This window comes from Calonectris borealis, chromosome 9 (assembly GCF_964195595.1).
Source record: "Calonectris borealis chromosome 9, bCalBor7.hap1.2, whole genome shotgun sequence".
Taxonomy (NCBI): domain Eukaryota; kingdom Metazoa; phylum Chordata; class Aves; order Procellariiformes; family Procellariidae; genus Calonectris; species Calonectris borealis.
The window spans coordinates 1,074,352-1,094,804 of NC_134320.1; the positions used below are offsets into that span (position 1 = coordinate 1,074,352).

Sequence of the window (20,453 nt, forward strand, 5' to 3'; positions counted from 1 at the left end):
CCCCCCCCAAGCCCCTCTCAAGTGTAGAGGAGTAAAATATATGTGTAGTAATAGAGAAGTCTTCTAGGAAACCCACTTACTTGGGGTGCACCAATTTAACTTTTTAAAATTCTGTTATCCTACAGCCGACTTTGGTTTCTGTGCTCAGATCACCCCAGAGCAGAGCAAGCGCAGCACTATGGTTGGAACTCCTTACTGGATGGCTCCTGAAGTGGTCACACGGAAAGCATACGGCCCTAAAGTGGATATCTGGTCTCTGGGCATCATGGCTATTGAGATGGTGGAAGGAGAACCCCCGTACCTCAACGAAAACCCCCTGAGGGTAAGAAGCCCAGATGTGGCTAGAACTGTTTGCAGGTGTTTACCATACGAACATTTTTAGTTCATTAATAGTACCTACATTAAAAAGGAAATGAAACGAAAAAACCAACAAGCTTCAGCAGTGCAAGAAAATTCCTCCAAAAGGAAGACAGCTGTCTTGAATTTGCAGTCAGCCCTACCCTGAATTTTTCTGTTTAGAAGATGAGTACCTGCTTGTAACTAAAACATTGGAGTTTGAACTCACTCTTCTCTGATAGTTTAGGAGAAGTAAATCCATTAGGTTATGGAAAATGCTGCTTGTGTCAGAATCTGATACTTTCTTTGCCAAGGTAAGTACCTGTTGCCAAAAGATTGTGAATGTTATTTTGCTACTAGCAAGAATAAGTCATGACTGCCTATAATTGTGGCATTTTTACAGTTTTTCATCTCATCAGGGAGAGAAGTAGGCTGCAGAGCCCTTTCTCATCTAGACTAAGGGATTGCTGCTAGGCCGGTCAGTTTGGCATCTTTTAAAGATTTGGCTTGGTTATACAATATTCCTCATTTTACAGGCTTTATATTTGATAGCAACTAATGGCACACCAGAGCTGCAGAACCCCGAGAAACTGTCCCCCATATTCCGGGATTTCTTGAACCGATGTTTGGAGATGGATGTAGAGAAAAGAGGATCAGCCAAAGAATTGCTACAGGTGAGAGTCAGCTTCTTCTCACGGTCTGAGATCCAGAAGCCATGAGTAAGGTCAGTCTGTGATAAACCGCACTGTAGACTGGCACCCTCTTTTTTGTGGTTTCTTCTGAGGACTCTGGTGGCGAGCGGTTGGTAGGAACTACAGTCATCAAAGATTGTAATACGTGCTCTGAAGTCTTTCCATCAGTAATCTGTGCCTTCATTTTGCCGCTGCTAAAGCATCCAGCAATTTACGAACTTACTGTAAGAGCCATTGAAGTGAACAGAATGGGACTGAGAGAAAATGTTTGAGCAGGAAACCTTTTCGTAGTGAATTATTGGAAAAGGAAAGGCCTAGGCTCTTTTGGGATGAGGAGGAATGATTACCAGGCTTGAGGTGCTCTGGATCTGTCCCTTCGGGAGCTGGGCACTGACAGCATTTGCATTGCTTTTCATGTCTCGGAATGAAAAGGGCTGTGTAGATATATGGCTTCTACTGGCTTTTTAAACAGTGTCTTTCACTAATTTACTGTGTTTCTCTCTTCCCGGCAGCATCCCTTCTTGAAACTGGCAAAACCTCTGTCTAGCTTGACGCCACTGATCTTGGCAGCCAAAGAAGCAATGAAGAGTAACCGCTAACATTACTGCCACAGCCTTCATCCTTTTTTTTGTTTGTTTGTATTTTACAAATCTTTATAATATATGAAATTGTTACACTTCTGGGGGGAGGGAAGGGATTTTATTGGGGGGGGAAACGTCTGCAAAAGGGAAGAAACTCTCATCCAGAAGACACCCAAAATAGATTGTGGTGACTCTAGTGATCCCAGTCTGGGGTCCAGAAGGAATTGAGGACTGAATTACTGGCCTTTTTTTTTTTTTTTTTTTTTTTTTTTTGCAGACAGCCCAGAAATGCCACTTACTGTGCCCAGGGTTTTAAAGGTTTTTAACGACTTAGCTGTAACAGCTCCCATTTGTTGTACCCTTCTGGGTACTTTCAATACTTGAATGACAGATTCAAGCTTTCAGAGATCAGTACTAATTTTACCTGCTGATCTCTTTCACTCCCCTCTTCCTCCCCTCTACCTGTTTACTTTTAAATCACTCTAGTAAGCTCCCATATGACTAGATTCACGGCAAGTGTGACAAATGTGAAGGTACATCTTGCCCCTCATTTCTTTTACGGATTAGCTGTTACTGTACTGTAGAATTGACAACTTGGCTACTTAAGAAATCGTAATGTATTGAGACGTTTTGCTTTTTAAGATGAATATGGAGAGAGGGGGAAGAGAAGTATTCAGCTGTTTCTCATATGCCTGTGCTCTGTGGACTTTTAATCAAAGATGTGGCCTCTTTGTAGAAACTTAATGATTGGTCAAGTCTTTGGATGTTGGTTTATGGATATGTAGGTAGGGGTCAGATACTTTATTTATGATCAAATGATCAGCTATAGTCAGGGCAAGAAAAAAAATTCCAGCTGTCTTCCTGTCTGCTCTTTTTTTCCCATTAGTCTTGCTGGCCAGAAGCTTAAGGGATAATGTGCTTGGTGCGGTGGGTGGTTCAAAAACATGTATTGTATCTGTGCTCTGACTTGGGCTTTGGAAGTTATGCTGGTGCCTTTGACTTTTTTATTTTACATTTCCCTTCTTTGTATCAAATACATTTTTGTATATGTTGTAATTTTTTTCCCCAAGCAAATAATGCATCAACCTATGGAGTTGTCAGAATTTAAGTATTAGAGCTATTTTTTCCAATTTTGTATGTGCTCCATTTGTACTAATGAAATCGGAAGAACAAATAATCAGATCTGAGGACACTGAAGATACAGGATTTTTTAAATATGATTCAAACAGAAGATTATGAACACCTGGAAATGCCAAAGCGCTGTTCTGAGAAGAGGAAGGCTGAGAGGGGAGAACAGTGCCGTCAGACGTTCATGGGGCTTATTTGACCGGCTAGTTCGAGGCTGAGGAGACGTGATGCGTCACACCGATCCTTTCTCGCTAAAGACATTGGACCAGCTAGAATGGCTGAGGTGAAACGTTCAATGCAAGAAAAAGTGCCTCCCTCTGAAGGACAGTGAGCAACTTGAGCAGTTGAGTTCTTGGGGTGTTAACAGGGACAAGCGTAGAAGAGCCTGTGTCCAGGCTTCTTCTAGCGCTACAGTCTATGCATTTCAACTTCCCCAACAGTTTAACGAAGAGCCAACTGTCGTTACAATGTGCCAAACGATTCTGTGAAAGAATAACCATTACTTTAGTGGGATTTTACTGCATTCCCAGTGGGGCAGGACCTGGGACGGATAGGGTTATGGCTGGGTATGGGTGGAGGAACCTGAATAAAAATTTTTTGCACACTTTTACAAACATTGCTGGCACAAGATAGAAGTCATTTTCAGATAATTTCGCTATTTGTATAGCAGTAGAGCTAACTATGTTTTGGGGACTGGTAGCCAAGGTATGACAAAACCAACTTCCAGCCGAGAGCGGCCGGCCAGAATAATGGAGGCTATTTGTGTTGATGACGGAGGGGAAGCGGGGCTAGGGTCTCGCAGTGTCTCTGCGACTCGCTAGCTTCTAGGAATTGGTGTGGTACCGACAACGTGCCTTGTTGTGCAGGGCACTGCGGTGTTGCAGTTCAGCTTGCATTCTGCTCTTGAGTGGCAGTCAAAATTCATGTCGGGTAAATTAGGTTAACTGCTCCATCGCAGGAATAAATCCCTCTAGCTATAAGCATAAGAATAGTTACGGTTTTAAATTCAAGGAAGGGTCTCATTCCAGGCAAGTAAATCTAGATGCGTTTCCCAGGCAAAATGTGCTACGAGCCACGGACATTGTAAACGCTGTAATGGCGATGCCCCCGAGTGCGTCTGGCTTCCTGATCGAATGAAGTAGCGAGGAGGCTTGGCTGAGGAAAAAAAACCTGTCGTACTGATGATTCCCTCTTTGTCCGTTGCTGGCAATGGACTTTGTGAAACTCCTTGTGCCAGAGTTAAACGGGGAGCTTTTCTTTTTTTCTTCTTTCTTTTTTTTTTTTCGGGTTTTTTTTTTTTTTTGGATGGCACAATCTAGATAGTAAGATAACTTGCAATAAATTTAGGGTTTTTTTAAATAGAAAAACGTGAAATCATAAGTAATTTTAACTTATTAGTTCACTTTTATTGATGAATGAGAATGGTTTAAAACATATATTACAAAATTTGTCCAATTTAGTCTACTTAGGAGATGATTTCCAAACTTTCAGCCATCTTGGCACACAAAACTTGTCCCAATCCAGAAGTTACCTAAACTCGGCGCTTGCTGTGTGACCTGGAATGGTCTTTAGCTCTGAAGTCGAGAAGTGTCCACATCTCCCCTTGCCCACGCAGCAGTTTTACTGTTACGTGGTGAGGTTTCTCACCCCCCGCTGCCAGAAATCAGGGCCAGAGATGGAGCTGGCAGAAGAGGAGAGCCAGGAGAAGGTTGCCGTGCTGTGCTTTTGTGTCTTAGTGGGTCAGGCATTGCTTTTTTAATGATGTCAGCTGGATGTGTCTGCAAGATTAAAAAACGCAAGCCGTGTTTTTTTCCCCCGAAGGGAGCAGATGAGCGTCCTTAAGACTTGCTGCAGGGCTGTTCAGCTCTGCTGTATCACTAGGGCAGGCAGACATCAGCCAGAGTTTGAGCAGATGATGGTAAGGGAAGGACTGCATCTGAAAGTGCTGGGATTTGCTCTCTCTTGGGTGCCAGCATGAGATCCTGAGTCAGATTCTAATCAAATATGCATGTGATACGTATGAAGTGTAACGTACAATGGTGTGGTTAGTTGGGTATACGGAGCCAGGCAGCTTATAGCTGAGTTGCAAGTGTGCAGGGAATGTGTGACTCCTGGGATTTCCTTGTTATCATAGAATAAACCAGACTTTTCATTAAAAGCAACCATGGCGTTGGGAATGTGCACTTTGACCTGCCTTAGGTGTTAATGAGACTAATTGTAGGCGTCCCCCTGGCTCTCCGGTGCAGGGAGGTGCAAAAGGTGTGGCTAGAGCAGATGGGAGAAGCTGGGTCCCTTTGTCAGAGGGGATGGCGGGTGGGCTGGGGAGGGAGCAAGAAGGTTGTTAAGGGTCTCTCCAGCTGGAATTGAATAAATGAATGTCTCTGGTCCGTTTTTCCCTCTGTTCCTCACGCTGTCAATGGAAATGGAAGTAGGTGCAAGCTTTCTTTTTATTTTTTTAACTGTCTTCAGATTTTAATGTTGCCTTTTGTGTAATTTAATCCCATTATGTTATTTAATTGTTACTGCAATATTAACTACTGTATTTGTTGACTTTGTTTAATAACTGTTCTTTCAGGGCTAGAAATAAACTTTTAAAAAACATTTGTTTTTTTTTCCCCCCTTCCCCGTCATGAGTTTATACCTTCTAAGACAAGAGGAGCTGAAAAGAGTACATGTTTGGATGTCTTAATGAGATTAACAGAATGTATTTGTTTGTAATTAAGCTTCTTACGACGAATGCTTTAATTATGATGGATATCATTTTATGCTATACTAGCCTGTCCTGTTTCTTTTCAAATTTTATTACTCATCAGTGTCTGTACCAACTGCAAGCTTTCCTTGCCGCCACGCACTGCTGGCAGATGGTTATACCTCCCGCAAAATGCTCCAGGTCACTGGCGGGAGGAGAGCAGCTCTGAAACACCCTTTTTACCCACCGTGGAAGAGAGATCCCTTGCTCTTCTCGCGAAGGGAGCAAAGCAAAGAGCAGCCTAGTTTGTCACAGTCGCATCTTCCACCATTCATTTGCTGTCAGGTAGCCTTTTGGTAGTGACTGGGGTGGGACCGATGGGCCAGTAAACTGTGATCGTGGCACAATGATGATGTTCCAGTAACAATTCGGAACAAGACTGCTTTATTTTGCACCGTGAATATCATCCAGCATCCTGCATATAAACATTATGGCACAGGAGACGCAGGGAATGAGCTGTCCTGGTGCCTGCTTGGAAGACGCTGCTCCTGGTTCTGCACCGTCCCCGCTGCTCAGCGTTTGACCGGCAGAGCCGAACAGGGCGAGGATGTCAGCAGCTCGCCTAGGACTCGGGGCGAGATCGGTGGTGCCTGTTGGTGGGCTGTGGAGCCTCGCTCGTGTTTTTCATTGAAAGTACAGAAATGCTGTGGCATGTTGGCGTGGCAGTCTAGCTGAAGAAAAGGACATCTGCACGAATTTACTTTGGGGTTGAGACCGGTTCAATTGAAATCCAGATGAAGTTTCTGTCTTGGTTGTGAATGTCAAGGACTCATCGTGTCGTGCGTTTCCCGTGTGTTATTGGGAAATCATCTCTTCCCCTTTTTGCATGTTGTACAAGCTTTGCTCATGCCACTCACAAAGGGAAATGAAGAAACCACTCGTCTTCAGAAGCCTTTTCAACCAGACGTGAGAATGTTGTTTGCACAAAGCACTGTCTCTTCAGGTTAATTAATTTGTTGTAGTATCTTTGTCTTTATATATAATTGACCCTTTATGCATTTAAATTGATGTTCTCTAACTCTGCATTTCAGTGATTTTGAATTTAATTTATGGGGGAAAAAGTTGACAAGGAGGGAGAAAGTGCTCAGTGGGACTCGCTAATTATCTGGATATCGGTACTCGTGCTGCTTGAAGGAGAGCAGGGTTTGGCTGAATGTGGTTTGCACAAGTTGAAAGTTGCTAGTCCTTGCTTGATAAATCCTATTAAGTCTTGTGTGAACTTGCTCATCTCTTGCATATACCTGGCCTAGACCAAAACCAAGAGTAGCCCCAACTTTTTGGATCCCTTTATTCAAGATTGGGTATTTAAAACATTGTTCTTCAAGATGGTAAAGTTGGGGACAATGATTTCTCCCTTTCAGGGCTGCTGTTTGGTTGCAGTGAGTTTACCGCAAAGCTGAGCACAATTATTCGGACTGCGCCAGCAAGACACTGGTTAAAACCAGGATGGCTGAAAACTGAAAAGGATCTTCATTTCTAATTAGTGTTTTCACAGTGGTGCCTGAAGAAAAGTGTTGGGTTTCAGTGCAATTCGCGTGGCTCGTGTGCGAGCACAGCAGTTGTCTGCAAATGCCTGCTCCCCAGGATTTGTACAGCTGCAGTTTTTCCTATTTTTATAACTTGCATTTTGCTCTGAAGATTGTTTTTAATAAAAATAGCCATCCTCAGTCATGTGAGAAAGGTACGTGAAACTGTGCTGAGCTCAGCTAAATTCTTGATGTTGCTCTCCAGATGTGTGGAGGAAGGAGGTTCTTCCAAGAGCTTTTTTCCCTACTTTGAACTCCAGCATAAGGAAGGATTTTTTTTTTTTTCTTGAGGGGGAAAATACCAACAAGTGAGAACAGTGAATTTCTGACTGTAATTTCTCTATCTGCAGTCTGTTACGAGGGAGGAGGGCCGTGCTGATGCAGCTTCGCATGCTGTTGTTCCCTTATGGCGATGGTGATGCTGCTTTTTCCCGTTCCTCTCTGCCAGCCAGCGTCCGCAGGGGGAATATCTTCCAGCACATCGTAACTTCATTTCAAAACCCGTTTACCTACTGACCTCATTATTGAAATAGTCTGTAGGGACTGATGATTTTTTATTTTTTCTTTTTATTTTTAATGGGATTTGCCCACTGGGAAGTTAATGATTGCTCATTCTCTTTAGGACGCTAAAAGGCCACCAGACTTCTCCTTTGGAGAAGATGTATTGAGTCAGAGAGGAGGATGGGACTGGAATAGCAGACGATATGTCTCCATGCGCAGATGTGTCTCAAGGCACAGACTCAAGTTTCTGGTGTTTTCTGAAGGGCTTGTGAATAATGAATCTGGCTCACTACAACTGCAGATTAATGGAGAAAACGCTGATGTGACTCAGGGCATCTCCACGGGATGTTTTGGAGGGGGAGCAGGGGTTACCTTCCGAGGAACAGATGTCTCCCTTGAATTCAAGGTTTCTAGAGCCAAGAATAATCCATCTTTGTTATTTTTTCCTGCCAGGAATGCTTGTTCTGAGGATTCAGGTCTTTTCACGAAGACCAGTTAACTCGTGGCTCTCCTTGAGCCCTGTTCATCTGGCTGCCTGTGGGAGGAAACCTGCTGCCGGGCTTCTGCTGCCCTGTCGCAGCAGCTGATAACAGGTGGCTGCTCTCGGAAAGCTCTTATCCACTCCCCTGCCTGCTAAACTCGCCTTAAATAACCTTACAACTGTGTTCAGCTGTTGCTATTACCTCTTTGTGGGTGAAAATAGTGTGGCGGGAGGAAGCCAGAGTGGTTCTGTTCAGCTTTTGTTACCCTTCAGTGTTTTTGGAGAGTGTTTATTTTATTCAACCGTGCGAATGCCAGCTTGTTCCTATCCCACGGCTAAAAAACCCCCATTTAAAATACCTGCCTTTTAAGCTGTTGTAGTTCTTGACAGCCCTGGAAGCAAATTTGGTTTAGAAAAGACACTGATGTTCCAGCTACGGAAAAGCGGTTTTCAGTGCGGGTACCTGAATTTTTCGATAGTCTTGTTTCTGGAAGAGCAGCCGTGCAAAGCCGCGTGGACTCTTGGTTTTGCCGTTGCGGTGGCCTGAGGACGCGCTGCGGTACAGAGCTTGCCGCGTGCCCCCTTCTGCTGCCAGCAGAGGTAGGAAAGGAGCCGCTTGCCTCTCTGTCGCTGCCGTTACTTAATCCCGTAATCATCCTCGTAAGCAACAGCTTCCAGCTCCTCTCTCCAGCCTGGGTTAAGAGTCCCACAATTGCAGGATGTGCCGTGGGCATAATTGCAGGCGATGGACGGGAAATAGTTTTTAAAGACCTCCGAACATTGACTTCCTAAGGCCCAACTCTTAAAACGCTTGAAAAGGAGAAGGGGAAAATCAGTTCCTGCGGGAAGGAAGAGATGTTGGGATTTTTTTTCCAGTTTTACCATGGTTGTCGCAACGTTTTCCACGTCACAGCTGTGTTTGGAGGAAGGGGACGAGAATGCACTTGCTTTTCAGGCATTAGCACGGGGCAGTTTTCTCTTGTAAGACTAGCTAGAAATATTAGCGTAAGGGGCATGCGTTAACCCCCTTTTTGTGGTTGATCTGGATGGACTCCGCTCAACGGCTGAGATGCTCTCCAGAGGGACCTGTCAGAAAGCTCTCGTCTGCTCTATCAAAACCCTCGGTTGAGACCAAGGTTCAGATGCTGGTAGGAGGGACTGGGAGGTGGTACGGGAAGGCCGTGGCGTTCCTCTGTGCAAACTGCCCGACTGCCTCCTGGGTCCCGTGAGGCAGCGGCTCTCTTCCAGGGACTTGCTTGGGGTTGGTGTCGCTGGGTCCTCGTACGGTTTTGTTTCTAAAGATGGGAGTTTTGCGAAACACAAAAGTAGGGGAGACGGAAGGAAACCAATTGGATTGTGATGTTAAGTTCTTGTGGTGTTTTGCAGTGATGAGTAGCTTTGTCTGACCAACACTTTGCCGCTGCCAGAGATGAATTTTCATGAGGTCAAAATTCTTAATCTTCTGAGTCTTTTAAAGCATATTTCATCTTCCTTTATTCAGGCAAGGTCGTTTGCTCATTTGAGGCAAAAGTTGCACACTCGTCTTCCCTTCTGGAGAGAGAAATGGGTTAGAAATGGTAAAACTGATAGGTTTTCAGGCAGGCCAACCAAAACAGGGCAGTTCTGGTGGGGAGCAGGGGAGGGCTTGGACGATGGCCTGTTTGCAGCGTGATCCCTCTCCCTGCTCGGGCTTACCAAGGTTTCCAAATCAAGTGCTGTGTGCCCTGATCACGGGGGACCAGGCACCTTCCCAAAACCACCCTCGGGTGGGCACTCGGTGATTGCAATGACTGCGGGAATGAAGGTGAAAGGGAGGAGAGAGTTACAGGAGGAGATGCTGAGGCTGGCCGTGACCTTCACAAACATCTCAAACGTGTTTCTTTTCCGCTGCAGCAAGGGCTATAAGGGAGAGAGGCCGAGCAGCTCCGATGCCTTTGAAGCGTACGCTCCTGGTTTTGACGGGTTGGTCTGTGTTGCCGAGGCGGCTTGAACTGTATTAAGTGCCTCCTCCCTGGCTCAAGCGTGCTTCAAACCTCTGTTTCCTGGCAATTTCTGTTATAAATGACTAGAGGGGGGAAATAAAATGGCATTAATAAAAGCTGTTGGCTCCTTGCATGCGTTCAGCTGCCGATGGGGCGGTGAGAGGAGCCTGCGTTACCCGCCGGCGCTGCCTGTGCCAGGCTGGAGGACCAGGCTTTGCCCTGGGCATGGAGCACCAAGCACGGCGGCCCTGATGCCCAGCAGCTCTCTCACGGTATGTCCCACCGCTTGTTCCCAAGATAGCAGAGCACGTTTATCCCTGCAGCATGCTGGAGGAGATGCTATTCCAACTGTAGTGATGGAAAACGTGGGCTCAAGGTGGTGTAATTTCTGCTGCAGAGCAGGGGAGTGGCCCAGAAGACACACAATGAATTGTTTATGCTCTGTTAACCAGGAGTCCCCGATGGTATGACATCAGCCACCCCATCCCACCCTTCCTGCTGTGGCCTGCGCTGCTCCTGCGTTTTCCACCGCTCACCATCCCCTTTACTTCTGCAGACCCTCAGCGGTGGGAGTCCGGCGGTCCCCAGTGACCTGGTGGGAGCGGGGGCAGAGGATGCAACCTCTGGAGCAAATGCGGCGTATTTTGTCACCTCTGATTGCTGTCGACTCCGTCGTGTATTCTAAGGTCTAGCTCAAATGTATTCAGGTGTTTAGGTGGTGTGGGTTTCCGAAGGCAGGTAATGACAACACCATGGGGTGGTTTTGGTGGAGCTGGGAAAGATCCTGTCCCCAACACACGTGTTACCAGCAGGAGGAGTTGAAATGTCACTGTCGCTAAAATGTCACCCGCAGACCAATGGCACGTGCAATTAGTGCCACCAGCAAACGAGGTGAGGTCTTACTCAAGACAAAGTTAGGAAGCAGTTAAGCGAGCCAGGCTTTAAATAGGCCGAAGATGGACTTTGCTGTGGCTTAGAGTGGCTCTGCCCTGGAGAAACGTGAACTCCTTGCATGGGTTGTTGGCTTTCTAAGAGTCCCCTTGAGTCCCAGGCTTTGGGATTGGGGGAATAAGTTACGTTTTACGGTGCCAAGCAGAAACAAAACGAAGGGTTTTGCTCCTTCTGGAAGACCCGAGCAGCTCCGGGGAGCTGCTGCAGGCTCTCAGATGTGAATGCTGGGGGTTGGAGGCTCAGTGACCGCGCGGTGGAGATAACACCAGGACCTGCCTGCTGGGACAAAGAGCTGGTCGGCTGATCCAGCTGTGGGCGAGTCCCTCAGCTCCCCGGGCCAGCAGGCATTGCCCTGCGAAGGAGAGGGCAGCACGTGCGGCGTTTCCCAAGCCTGTCGGGCTGCGCCACGTTTGCTTACGCGCGGCTTTATAAAGGGGTGCAGAAGCTTTCCCTGCTCCTTCCCGGGGTTTGGGCCAGTCTCTCCCCCCAGCGCAGCCTTTCCTATGGCTGGCCTGAATGTCTCCATTGCTTTTTTTTTCCTGGTTGTCGGGGTGTGCCAGGCGCTCAGGCGGCTTTCCAAGAGGCTTCTGTCTCCTGGAGCGTACGGCTGCCTTGCCAGAGAACTTGCTGGCTCGTTACAGTTGTGCATGAGCTGCCTTGAGCTGAGGATGCTGGTGGAGATCGGCCCATGGGGTGGTGGCTTTGGCCCAGACGTGGTCCTGACTCTGCTCTTCCTCCTCTTCGCTGTTCATGGCGCCTCTTTTGATGGAGCATCCGCCAACCCGACAATCTCTCTCCAGGAATTCCTGCTCCTCGAGTCCAACCTCGCAGCAACCGCTGCCAAGCTGCTGGCCCAGGGCGCGGGCATGGGGACGGGCTGGGCTGTCACCAAGCTCTACTGGTCCTGGGAGCTGACGAATTTCCACCTCATCCAGAACCTGATAGCGTCGGAGTGCAGCTCCTCCATCCACACGTCTCTGCACCATGCTGCCTTTGTGGAAGGCACCTGCTCTTTCCTTTTCCACCTTGTCCTTCTCAAGTTGCGCCTGGGTCACCCGATGTGCCAGGTCCCTGCGCTGGCAGTGACTGTCACCTTCCTGACCTACACAGGTGAGCAGCACCTGCCTTTCTCTTTCTAAGTCATTTAGAAAAATACCTAATTTGTGGGGGAGGAACGGTCCCTTTCTGACCTTCCAGGACTTGAGAGGTAACGATTACGATGACGCTTGTTTTCAACTTATTTTGGGGAATATTCATTTTGGGATGAAGACGGCAGCGGGTGAAATGAGAAGCCATAGCTTGCCCCAAGACTGGGAGCACTTTCCTTGAAGGTCCCCCAAGGCAACCCCTCGTTCCTGCACGAGCTCTTCTGCTTCCCGCAAAGCTCAGGGCAACAAGGGTGGGATTCCCCCGCGTGCTGTTACACAGTCTGAGAGATGCAGCTGCCGGAGCTGGGCAGCGGAGATGCTCCTGGCAGGCAGGAGGGGTCGTGGGTCCAGCTCTTTGTCGGTCTTTCAAAGGATGCAAGCGAGACTGATGGCCATGCTTCTCTTCCCACGCAGCCGGACCATTCACGGGGGCCTTCTTCAACCCTGCCTTGGCCACGGTCACCACCTTCCACTGCTCGGGGAACAGCTTTTGGGACTATGTCCAGGTTTACTGGCTGGGGCCCCTCGCAGGTAAGATCTGCCCAGGAGATGCCAGGGGTTGGGATGGGGGGCGATGGGCAAGGCCGAAATACTGGGCGTAACACAAACCGCTCCTGGCAAAGGGCTGAACTTGGGTCTTGCCGGTGGCAAGTGTCCTTTTCTGTCCCCTTTCCCTGTCACTCGAGTCATCCCTTTGCTATCCATTTTTTTAATCCAATTTCTGCATGGGACATAGGCAAAACTCTCCCCGAGGCCAAAGCGAAGGTGTTTAGGGCCACGATAGACTGAGCTAGGCTGTTGAGGTTGTCCACAGCTTCAGGGTGATCATGGGGAGCTGGACACGCGCTGCCTAGAATGCAGAGAGTGGGGAAAGGAGACTGCTGGCGTGGTTTATGGCCCTTTTGGGTCAAAACATGCCTCGCTACTATATTAAGGACACAATGGTTAAATTCTCCTTAAAGTAATATAGCAAGGGTCTTTTAGGTACTGTCAGTGGGGACTTCAGTGGTGCTGAGCTACATTTTGGTCATGATGAAGGTTGTGGCAAGGACCTGAAAATCACTGCTCAGCCGTGAAGATGCTCGATGTAGCACACGGAAGGGGTCTGTGCTCTCGTTTCAGGGATGCTCGCTGCCCTCCTGTTGTACCAAGGCAACATCCCACGACTCTTCCAGAAAAACCTCCTTTACAGCCAGAAGAGCAAATACAAGATACCCAAGGCAAGGGTGGCGGTGCACGTGGAGGGTGACGAACCGCGTCGGAAGAGGAAAGGGGAGAAAAGCAACTCGGAGCCTCGTGCCTGAGCCGTGGAGGGGGGCCAAGGAGGTCCCTGCAGCCCCTCTCCTGGGAGCGGGTTTCCTGGCACGGAGGATTTTGCTGCTCGTCCCGCCCAGCATCCGTGCTGCCCGTTCGGTCCCTACCGCAGGGTGAGATTTTTTTTAAAGCATCTCAAAGGAATCGGCCAAGCTGGCCTTGCAGGATGTCTGAATCCCTGAGCTCCTTTGGGAATCGCTTTGAAAGTCTCCCTGGAGAGCCCAAAATGTTTCCAGCCTGCATCGCTGGCTGAGCGGGGGAAAAAACCTAACACCTCTGCATAATATTGCTGGTTGTCTTGTATTGCCAGGAAGCTTACAGAAACTCAGGACCATGACATGGGTAGGCTTGAGCAACTTCCAGGTTATTGCATTGTGCAACGCTTGAAATAACCTGACTGGGTCTCTTGCAGCCATAAAAACAAAGCATAAACCAGTAACTGCCTTGGAAATTTGGGATGAGGAGGAAGCAGGCTTTGGTCTTTCGAGTTACTAAATGGATATTGGTCAAAAATTGGTGTTCTTTGAGTTAAACTGAGGTCCTTGAATTGCACAGGCTGAACCTGGCAGTTCTTGGAGAGGAATTAAAAATGCTCCTGGGCAAGGGAGTTCATTGGCCACAGGAGACCCTGCTCCTCTCTGGACGCGGTGCTTAGCCTGGGTTTCGTGTGCTGTAAGGCGTCAAGAAATGGTGCACAAAGTGCCTGTGGTTAAAAAAAGAGACCCAGGCAGCCAGTACGCAGCTGGTGCTGGTGAGCAAGTGCATCCCCCGGCTCCTCTCTGTGTCTACGTGAAATATTCCTAAAGATAAAATTGTGGAAATAATAATGAAAATAAATGTTGTGATTGGCATTTAGGTGAGCGATGTCATTCCTGTGAGCTGCGCGGGGGGAGATCAGCCCATCTGATCCCCGAAAATGGGAGAAGCCAAGGAGACGTCCAAACTGACGCTGCCCTGCCTGCCGCTTGCTCTGGAAGGGGGGTAATCTGGGTGGAAACACCTGCTGGGTGTAAACGGGGCTCCCCCCCGGCAATGCCGGGGCCGGGGCACCCCACGGGGGCTGCACCCCGGGGGTCTCCCCACGGGGGAGAGCAGGGGCTGGGGCAATCCCATGCGCAGCATCCCTGGAGCAGGGCCGCTGGGCAAGGCTGGGTACTGAGCTGCCGCCCAGGGATCTCCCCTGCCCCTGCCGAAAACGGCCAGTCCCTGCATTTTGCAGCAAATCGTCAATTTTGCAGGTCCTCTCTGGGCAGAAAATTCCCGAGCTGAATGTATTCTTGATGCACTACAGCTTTTCAGAGCAATCGCGGGGTGCGTGCCCCGGGGCAGGCTGTGCTTTTCATGCAAAGCTCTGGTTGTACAAGTGTCCCTGTCCTGGGTCACCTTGGCAGGAGCTTGAGCAGGAAAGATCTGCTCCTCTTTATTGAGTTCCAAACGGTGAATGCAGAAGTGGCACCGGATTAAAATCCGGAGTGAACTGAAAGCCAGGAAGGTGTCAGGTGCAGTTTGGTACCCAGACACGCGGTGCCCCCTGCCCCGGGTGCCAGCCCTGCTCCTCCCTGCATCCCCGCTATGGTCCCGGTGGGTTTTTGGGGGATGAGCCCGTCTACGCTGCCCGTGGGCTGCCCACCTCCCTGGCTTCATGCGGGGTTGCCCTCTGGGGTGAACCGCAGACTGCCCAGGGACCGAGAGGGGAGCTGGACCTCGCAAACCATGAGACCACAGCACATCCCAACAGGAGGAATGAGGGAAGGGGCCAACGCAGTGAAACGTGGACGTGCCTCAGAGGTGAGACTTTATGGAACAAACAGCGCCTCAAAAACCATGCTGCAAATGCCCCAAAACCGATGCCCTCGCATCGCGCCCGGCTGGATGCTCGGCGCTGCCCGGTCCCTTGCGGGGAAGGGCGGTGGGAACGCAGTCTGGTTTTTATCCCGGTTAAATTGTGAGCAGGAGGTGGGGCACCTTCGGGTGGAAACCGAAACCTTTGAGGCTCCACGTGGCTGGCCAAGGGAGAGCCTGGGATGCTCAGATCCCCTCGGCAATTTTTTCTCTATTGGTTTGGAAATCGTGCTGAAAATCCTGAGCTGGGGCCTCTGTTTGTCCAAACTGATTCGCTGGCTCTGCTTTTGATTTGAGGATGAGTGTAGGATGTGAAAAGTAAGGTTGACTGGCCCTCCACAACCCATTCTTGTGGTATTTTTCCCCAGGCAGAGCGTAGAATATTGCTACAGCCGCTCCAAGCGGTGGGTTGGGATGTCTGGCTGCAGGGATGCTCACGAGACATCTGCCCGACGCGTGGGGATGCACCCTGCAGCCTGACACCGCGGTGTTGGCGTCAGCTCGGGGGTAGGATGCCGATCACGTAAATGCAGCGTATGAGCGCGGCATCCGAAGGCAAGGTGTAACCACAGAGTCAGGGCGAAAAAAGGCTGATTTTTTTTTTTCTTTTTCTTTTCCCCCCCCCCCAGTACATTTTCAGATGTTTGAGGTCTGTTTCTTGGGCTGCTGGGGAGATCGTCTATTGGGCAGACTGATGTAATTAAGGGGAACTTAATAGGAGTGATGGTGAAGATTGCTGTTTTTAATTAAGAGGCTGCTTTTCCAGCACAGTAGCATTAAGGCGTGGTGGAGGAGAGCCGCAGCTGGACAGACAGACTTGTTCCCAAGCTGTAAATCAAGCTCCGCAGCTCCGATTTACAGCTTGACCCTGCGCTGTTGCGGTCTCCGGCGCGGGGCCGAGGACTTGGCCTGCCCTCCTGGTTCTGCTCCTCGCCGCTGGAGTCGGTGCTAAGCAGCGCAAAGCCCCGGATCGCCTCCTCCAAGGCGTCGGCCGCCAGTCGGGCGTTTTGCCCTGTTTGCTCAGGACCTACCCCGGAACAGTCGTGTCGTGTCGAGCCCCTGGGACCCCCCGTTCCAGCCCGTCCTGCTCCACCGCAACGGTGGCGTGTAGCACCCAAGAGCACAGTCCTGCACAGAGGTGGCCACAGTCCTGCACAGGCAGAGGTGGCCACAGTCCTGCACAGGCAGAGGTGGCCACAGTCCTGCAGACAGAGGTGGCCGCAGTCCTTCACAGACAGAGTGGCCACAGTCCTGCACAGGCAGAGGTGGCCACAGTCCTGCACAGAGGTGGCCAGAGTCCTGCACAGGCAGAGGTGGCCAGAGTCCTGCACAGGCAGAGGTGGCCAGAGTCCTGCACAGAGGTGGCCACAGTCCTGCACAGGCAGAGGTGGCCACAGTCCTGCACAGAGGTGGCCACAGCCCTGCACAGACAGAGGTGGCCGCAGTCCTGCACAGAGGTGGCCGCAGTCCTGCACAGGCAGAGGTGGCCGCAGTCCTGCAGAGAGGTGGCCACAGTCCTGCACAGGCAGAGGTGGCCAGGGGCTCTCGTGGGCAGCAGCGTCCCAGCCTGCCTGCCCCTCCCCGGGCAGAAGCAGCCCCCGAGCCCAGGAGGCGAGCGCCTCGCTGCCCTCCGCAAAGGCAGCTGGAGAAGGATGCCTGGAGGGGACGAGGAGGCTCAGTTTTGGGAGCCCTCCAGGCTGTGCCACAGGGCATTGCCCGGCCGAGAGGGAGCGGGCTGGTGGGTCTGGGGACGCTTCTGGGGAAACTGCTTCTTGTAGAGAGCACTGTTGTACTGCAGCTCCGGGGTGACCAGCCGCCGGCACATGCGCTCCGTCTCCTTATCCAAGCCCTGCTTGAGGTTATAGCCCAAGATCTTCGCGTTGCCGTGCTGCAGTGGCCGCAGGGAAGAGTCCTTGATGTCCTTCGGGGCCACACTGCCCGTCCCTTGCAGGCAGGTCCTCGCCAGCTCTGCCTGCCTCTCCCGAAGCGTCTTTACTTCCCGCTGCATGCGCTCCCTGCCAATGTCACGGTCGATCCTTTCCCAGAAGGTCCTGTTGAAGTGGGTGTAGATTTCCCAGTCCAGCCTGTTCCAGTCCTTTATCTTCTCCACCACGGTGTCCGAGAGGGGGGCTTTGGTGCTGCTGTCCCTGATGTTGAGCGGGAAGGAGACGACACTGTCCAGGTCCCAGCACAGCATCTCCTTCAGCAGCACCATGGACTCATCAAAGTACTCAGAGATGAGGAGCAAGTCAAAGGACACCTCGATGGCCTTCAGCATGAGTTGCACCCGCTCGGCTGAGACCTCTCCGTCGGGGTTGAAGCCAAAGTCGAATGTCATGAGGTTCCTGGCGTAGTGGCTGTCACTGTCTGCGGGGTTGTAGTAGTGGTAGGGCTGGCTGAGGAACTCCTCCAGGCTGCGGGCGCGGGAGAAAGCCGACGTGCCCTTGTAGTACATGAAGGAGGACTCCATGAGCTGCACGGGGTTCCTCAGGATGGAGAAGTAGACAGCTGAGCTGGACACCACTTTCTGCACCTGCGGAGGAGAAAAAGAAGGTTTTAAAGGTGGGGTGGGGAGAAGGGACCTGCTCGCTCACAGTCCTGTGCTCTGCTGGCAAGCAGAAACGCTTGCTGGGGTTGGAGATGGTGGGTGCTCGGAGGGTTTCAGGGTGCAGCTCATCAAAGGAATATTTGTGTCAGCTGTGGGGAGCTCCAGAAGAGGTACGCGGGGAGAGCAGTGACCAAGGCTCCCTGCTGCGTTCTGCCACAGCTGGGTGGCCTGTCCAGGCTTGAGATACGTCCTATCTCCTTGCCTTTCCCCAGATCTGCGTGTCCTCAAGTGGCATCCAGAAGGGTGGATGCTGGGCATGGCTGACCTGAGCTGATGCGCTTAAGGCGTTCTCCTCTTGCAGTTGATACCCTCTGGGCCTGTCCAGGGAGCAAGACGTCTCCAAGGGCCCACCAGCCAAGAACGAGATGATAGTTGCTGACTGCTACAGATGCTGTCCCCTGGCTTGTCTCGGGTCACTGCACAATGACTCATCAAACCTGTTTACAGAAGCTCTGAGGAGATGCCCATAACACGCAAGGTACCTGGGAGCAACCCTGTCTCTCTTTAGCTTCATCCCTGAAGAGTTTATGTGCTCTATGGGTGTCCCACCTTGCTCCCCATGAGCCCCTCTCTCTCTCCCCCGTTCGCCCCTCCCAAGGCTTTGCCCGTACCTCCGGCTGCAGGAATCGCATGTGGTGGCAGAGGATGTTGAACCGCCGAGGGCTCTTGGGGGAGAAGCCCCGCACGAACCTCGCCAAGAAGTGGTGCGGGTAGAAGAGCTGATTGCCACCCCCAATGGGGAAGGCGAAGGTGAGGTTGTGCGTCTCGCCGAAGCGGAAGAGGACGTTCATGACGGTGCTGCTGGCGCTTTTGTGGACTTTCAGGAAAACAATGTCAGTCTTGGGCTCGCACGTCCGCCCTTGAGAGGAGACCCCTCTGGCCTGCTGGCCTTCTCCACGTGTCACCTCCTCAACCTTAGAGACTTCTGTCCAGTTTGGAAAAAATCTCCTCTCCAGGTCTGTCTTGTAAAAGTCCCCTGCCTGTGGAGGTTGAGCTGAATTTGGCACGGCGTGTTTAAGTGAGCTGCCCCACTGGTGGTGGGGGGAACCCACGGCTGGAGGCTGAGGCTGGCTCTGGACCACCACCTGCGTCGTTCCTGGTGGTGACGTTCTCCGGTGCTCCTCTGCGGTCATCCTGTTTGCAAAGATTATGAACTTGCTGGTGACAGCATCAGCATCTCCCGAAACTGCGGAGATACTCCCAGGAAGACTTGGAGGAGGACCCTCCTTGGTTGCTTTTCTCAGGCCAGGAAGCTGGGATTTCAGCCTCGTGGAGCTTTCAGCAGCTTTCACCTTCTTGCTGCTCTCCACAGGCTGCCGTGTCCAGTGCTCCTCTTGGCTGCCTGGGCTGCTTTCCAGTGGGGTCTCCCGGCTGAAGTACAGATGCCTCTGAAAAACATCCTCAGTCAAAGTGGGGTCTGGCATGGCTTTCCTCTGCCAGTGCAGGGAATCGTCCTCCTTCAGCGGATCGGGGCTCTGGAGGGCATAGCCGAGCCGCTTCTGGCCATGGTCCGTGGTCTGCTGCAGGGCACGCTCCAGCTCGCACCGGCAGTTTCTGTAACGGGGAGGATGCAAGGCTCAGCGGCAGAGGGTGGAAGGAGCGTGCAAAGAGGGCAGCTCCTTTGCAGCCCAACAAACCCCCCCTGCAGACACCCCAAAGCGCGTTCCCCCGTCTTTTTTGGGGTGGGTGTAGGACTTGACCACTGCCCTGGGAGGTCGGGGTGGGTGCAAGAAGAGAAGGACGGGTCAGCAGCGATGTGCTAACGCCCCTGTCCCACTGGAGCACGGTGGGCTGGTGGAAAGGGGCAAAGCAAGAGGAGGCAGGAGAGAGAAGAGTAGGTGGCCTGGAGGAGCTGAAGGAAGGTTTCCAGATGACCCCGGACTGGGAGGATGCTCAAGGGCTGTAGGGTTTTGAGGCCAGCCAGGACAAGCCCAGAGCAGCCTGGTCTGGACCCAGAGTGGGCTCAACTCTGGCCAGGGCACAGGGGTTGGGTGAGGGAGACCCAGAGGGATTTTCCACCTGGATTTTCCTCCCTGTCTAAAGAAGACACTGTTGGGTGGTTTTGAGCCCACCAGCGAAAGGCTGGAGGGTGAGGTGCAGGTTTGCAATCCTGCTTGGGACCTACTTGGCAGGTTGCAGCTTCTCCACGACTTGAAGCGTGACCAAGAGGAGGACGAGGAGGCTGAAGAACACCCAGAGCTGACCCGGCTGGCACCTGTATACTGCTTTCAACTTCCTGCAAGGAAGCAGACATTTCAGACCATTAGCAGGTAGAAGAAATGCACGTGTGAGGCAGGGGGGAAAGAGGCCTTGAGACTTCTTCTAAATTTTTTTTTTTTTTAAGGTAAGGTCAGGTTTTCACGTGTGGAAGAGGTGCAGAGGCAGCGATAACCAACCAACCTCAGAGGCTGTGCTCCAGCAGTGTAGCCTAGTGGAAATTTCCAGCTGGGACACAAATCTCACACTGAAAGGTAAACAGCGATAACCGCAAAGTCCCTTGGCTGCTCAGGAACGCCTTGCCGGCACAGCCTCAGCTCCCGCTTCGGCAGCAGGAGCAGGCTCTGCTTGCGTTTGCCCTGCCCTGCCTCGCCTAGAAATATCGGAACCCGATCTT

The 20,453-nt window shown here is 51.2% G+C and overlaps 2 protein-coding genes across 6 annotated transcripts in view; both read left to right on the plus strand.

Annotated features, from left to right (window-relative positions):
- Window positions 1–5,338, plus strand: part of PAK2 (p21 (RAC1) activated kinase 2) — a 49,227-nt gene extending 43,889 nt beyond the window's left edge. For all 5 annotated transcript variants that reach the window (XM_075157840.1, XM_075157843.1, XM_075157841.1 and 2 more), the window contains 3 exons: window positions 126–322; window positions 873–1,010; window positions 1,541–5,338. In XM_075157840.1, the coding sequence (XP_075013941.1) occupies window positions 126–322; window positions 873–1,010; window positions 1,541–1,627 (422 nt within the window). In that variant the 3' untranslated portion in view covers window positions 1,628–5,338. The remainder of the gene's footprint in view (window positions 1–125; window positions 323–872; window positions 1,011–1,540) is intronic.
- Window positions 5,339–11,218: 5,880 nt separating this feature from the next.
- Window positions 11,219–14,243, plus strand: LOC142085704 (aquaporin-12-like). Its single transcript, XM_075157875.1, has 3 exons — window positions 11,219–12,037; window positions 12,490–12,606; window positions 13,198–14,243. The coding sequence occupies exons 1-3, from the start codon at window positions 11,431–11,433 to the stop codon at window positions 13,377–13,379; spliced, it is 906 nt and encodes a 301-aa protein (XP_075013976.1). The 5' UTR covers window positions 11,219–11,430; the 3' UTR covers window positions 13,380–14,243.
- The last annotated feature ends 6,210 nt before the right edge of the window (window positions 14,244–20,453 follow it).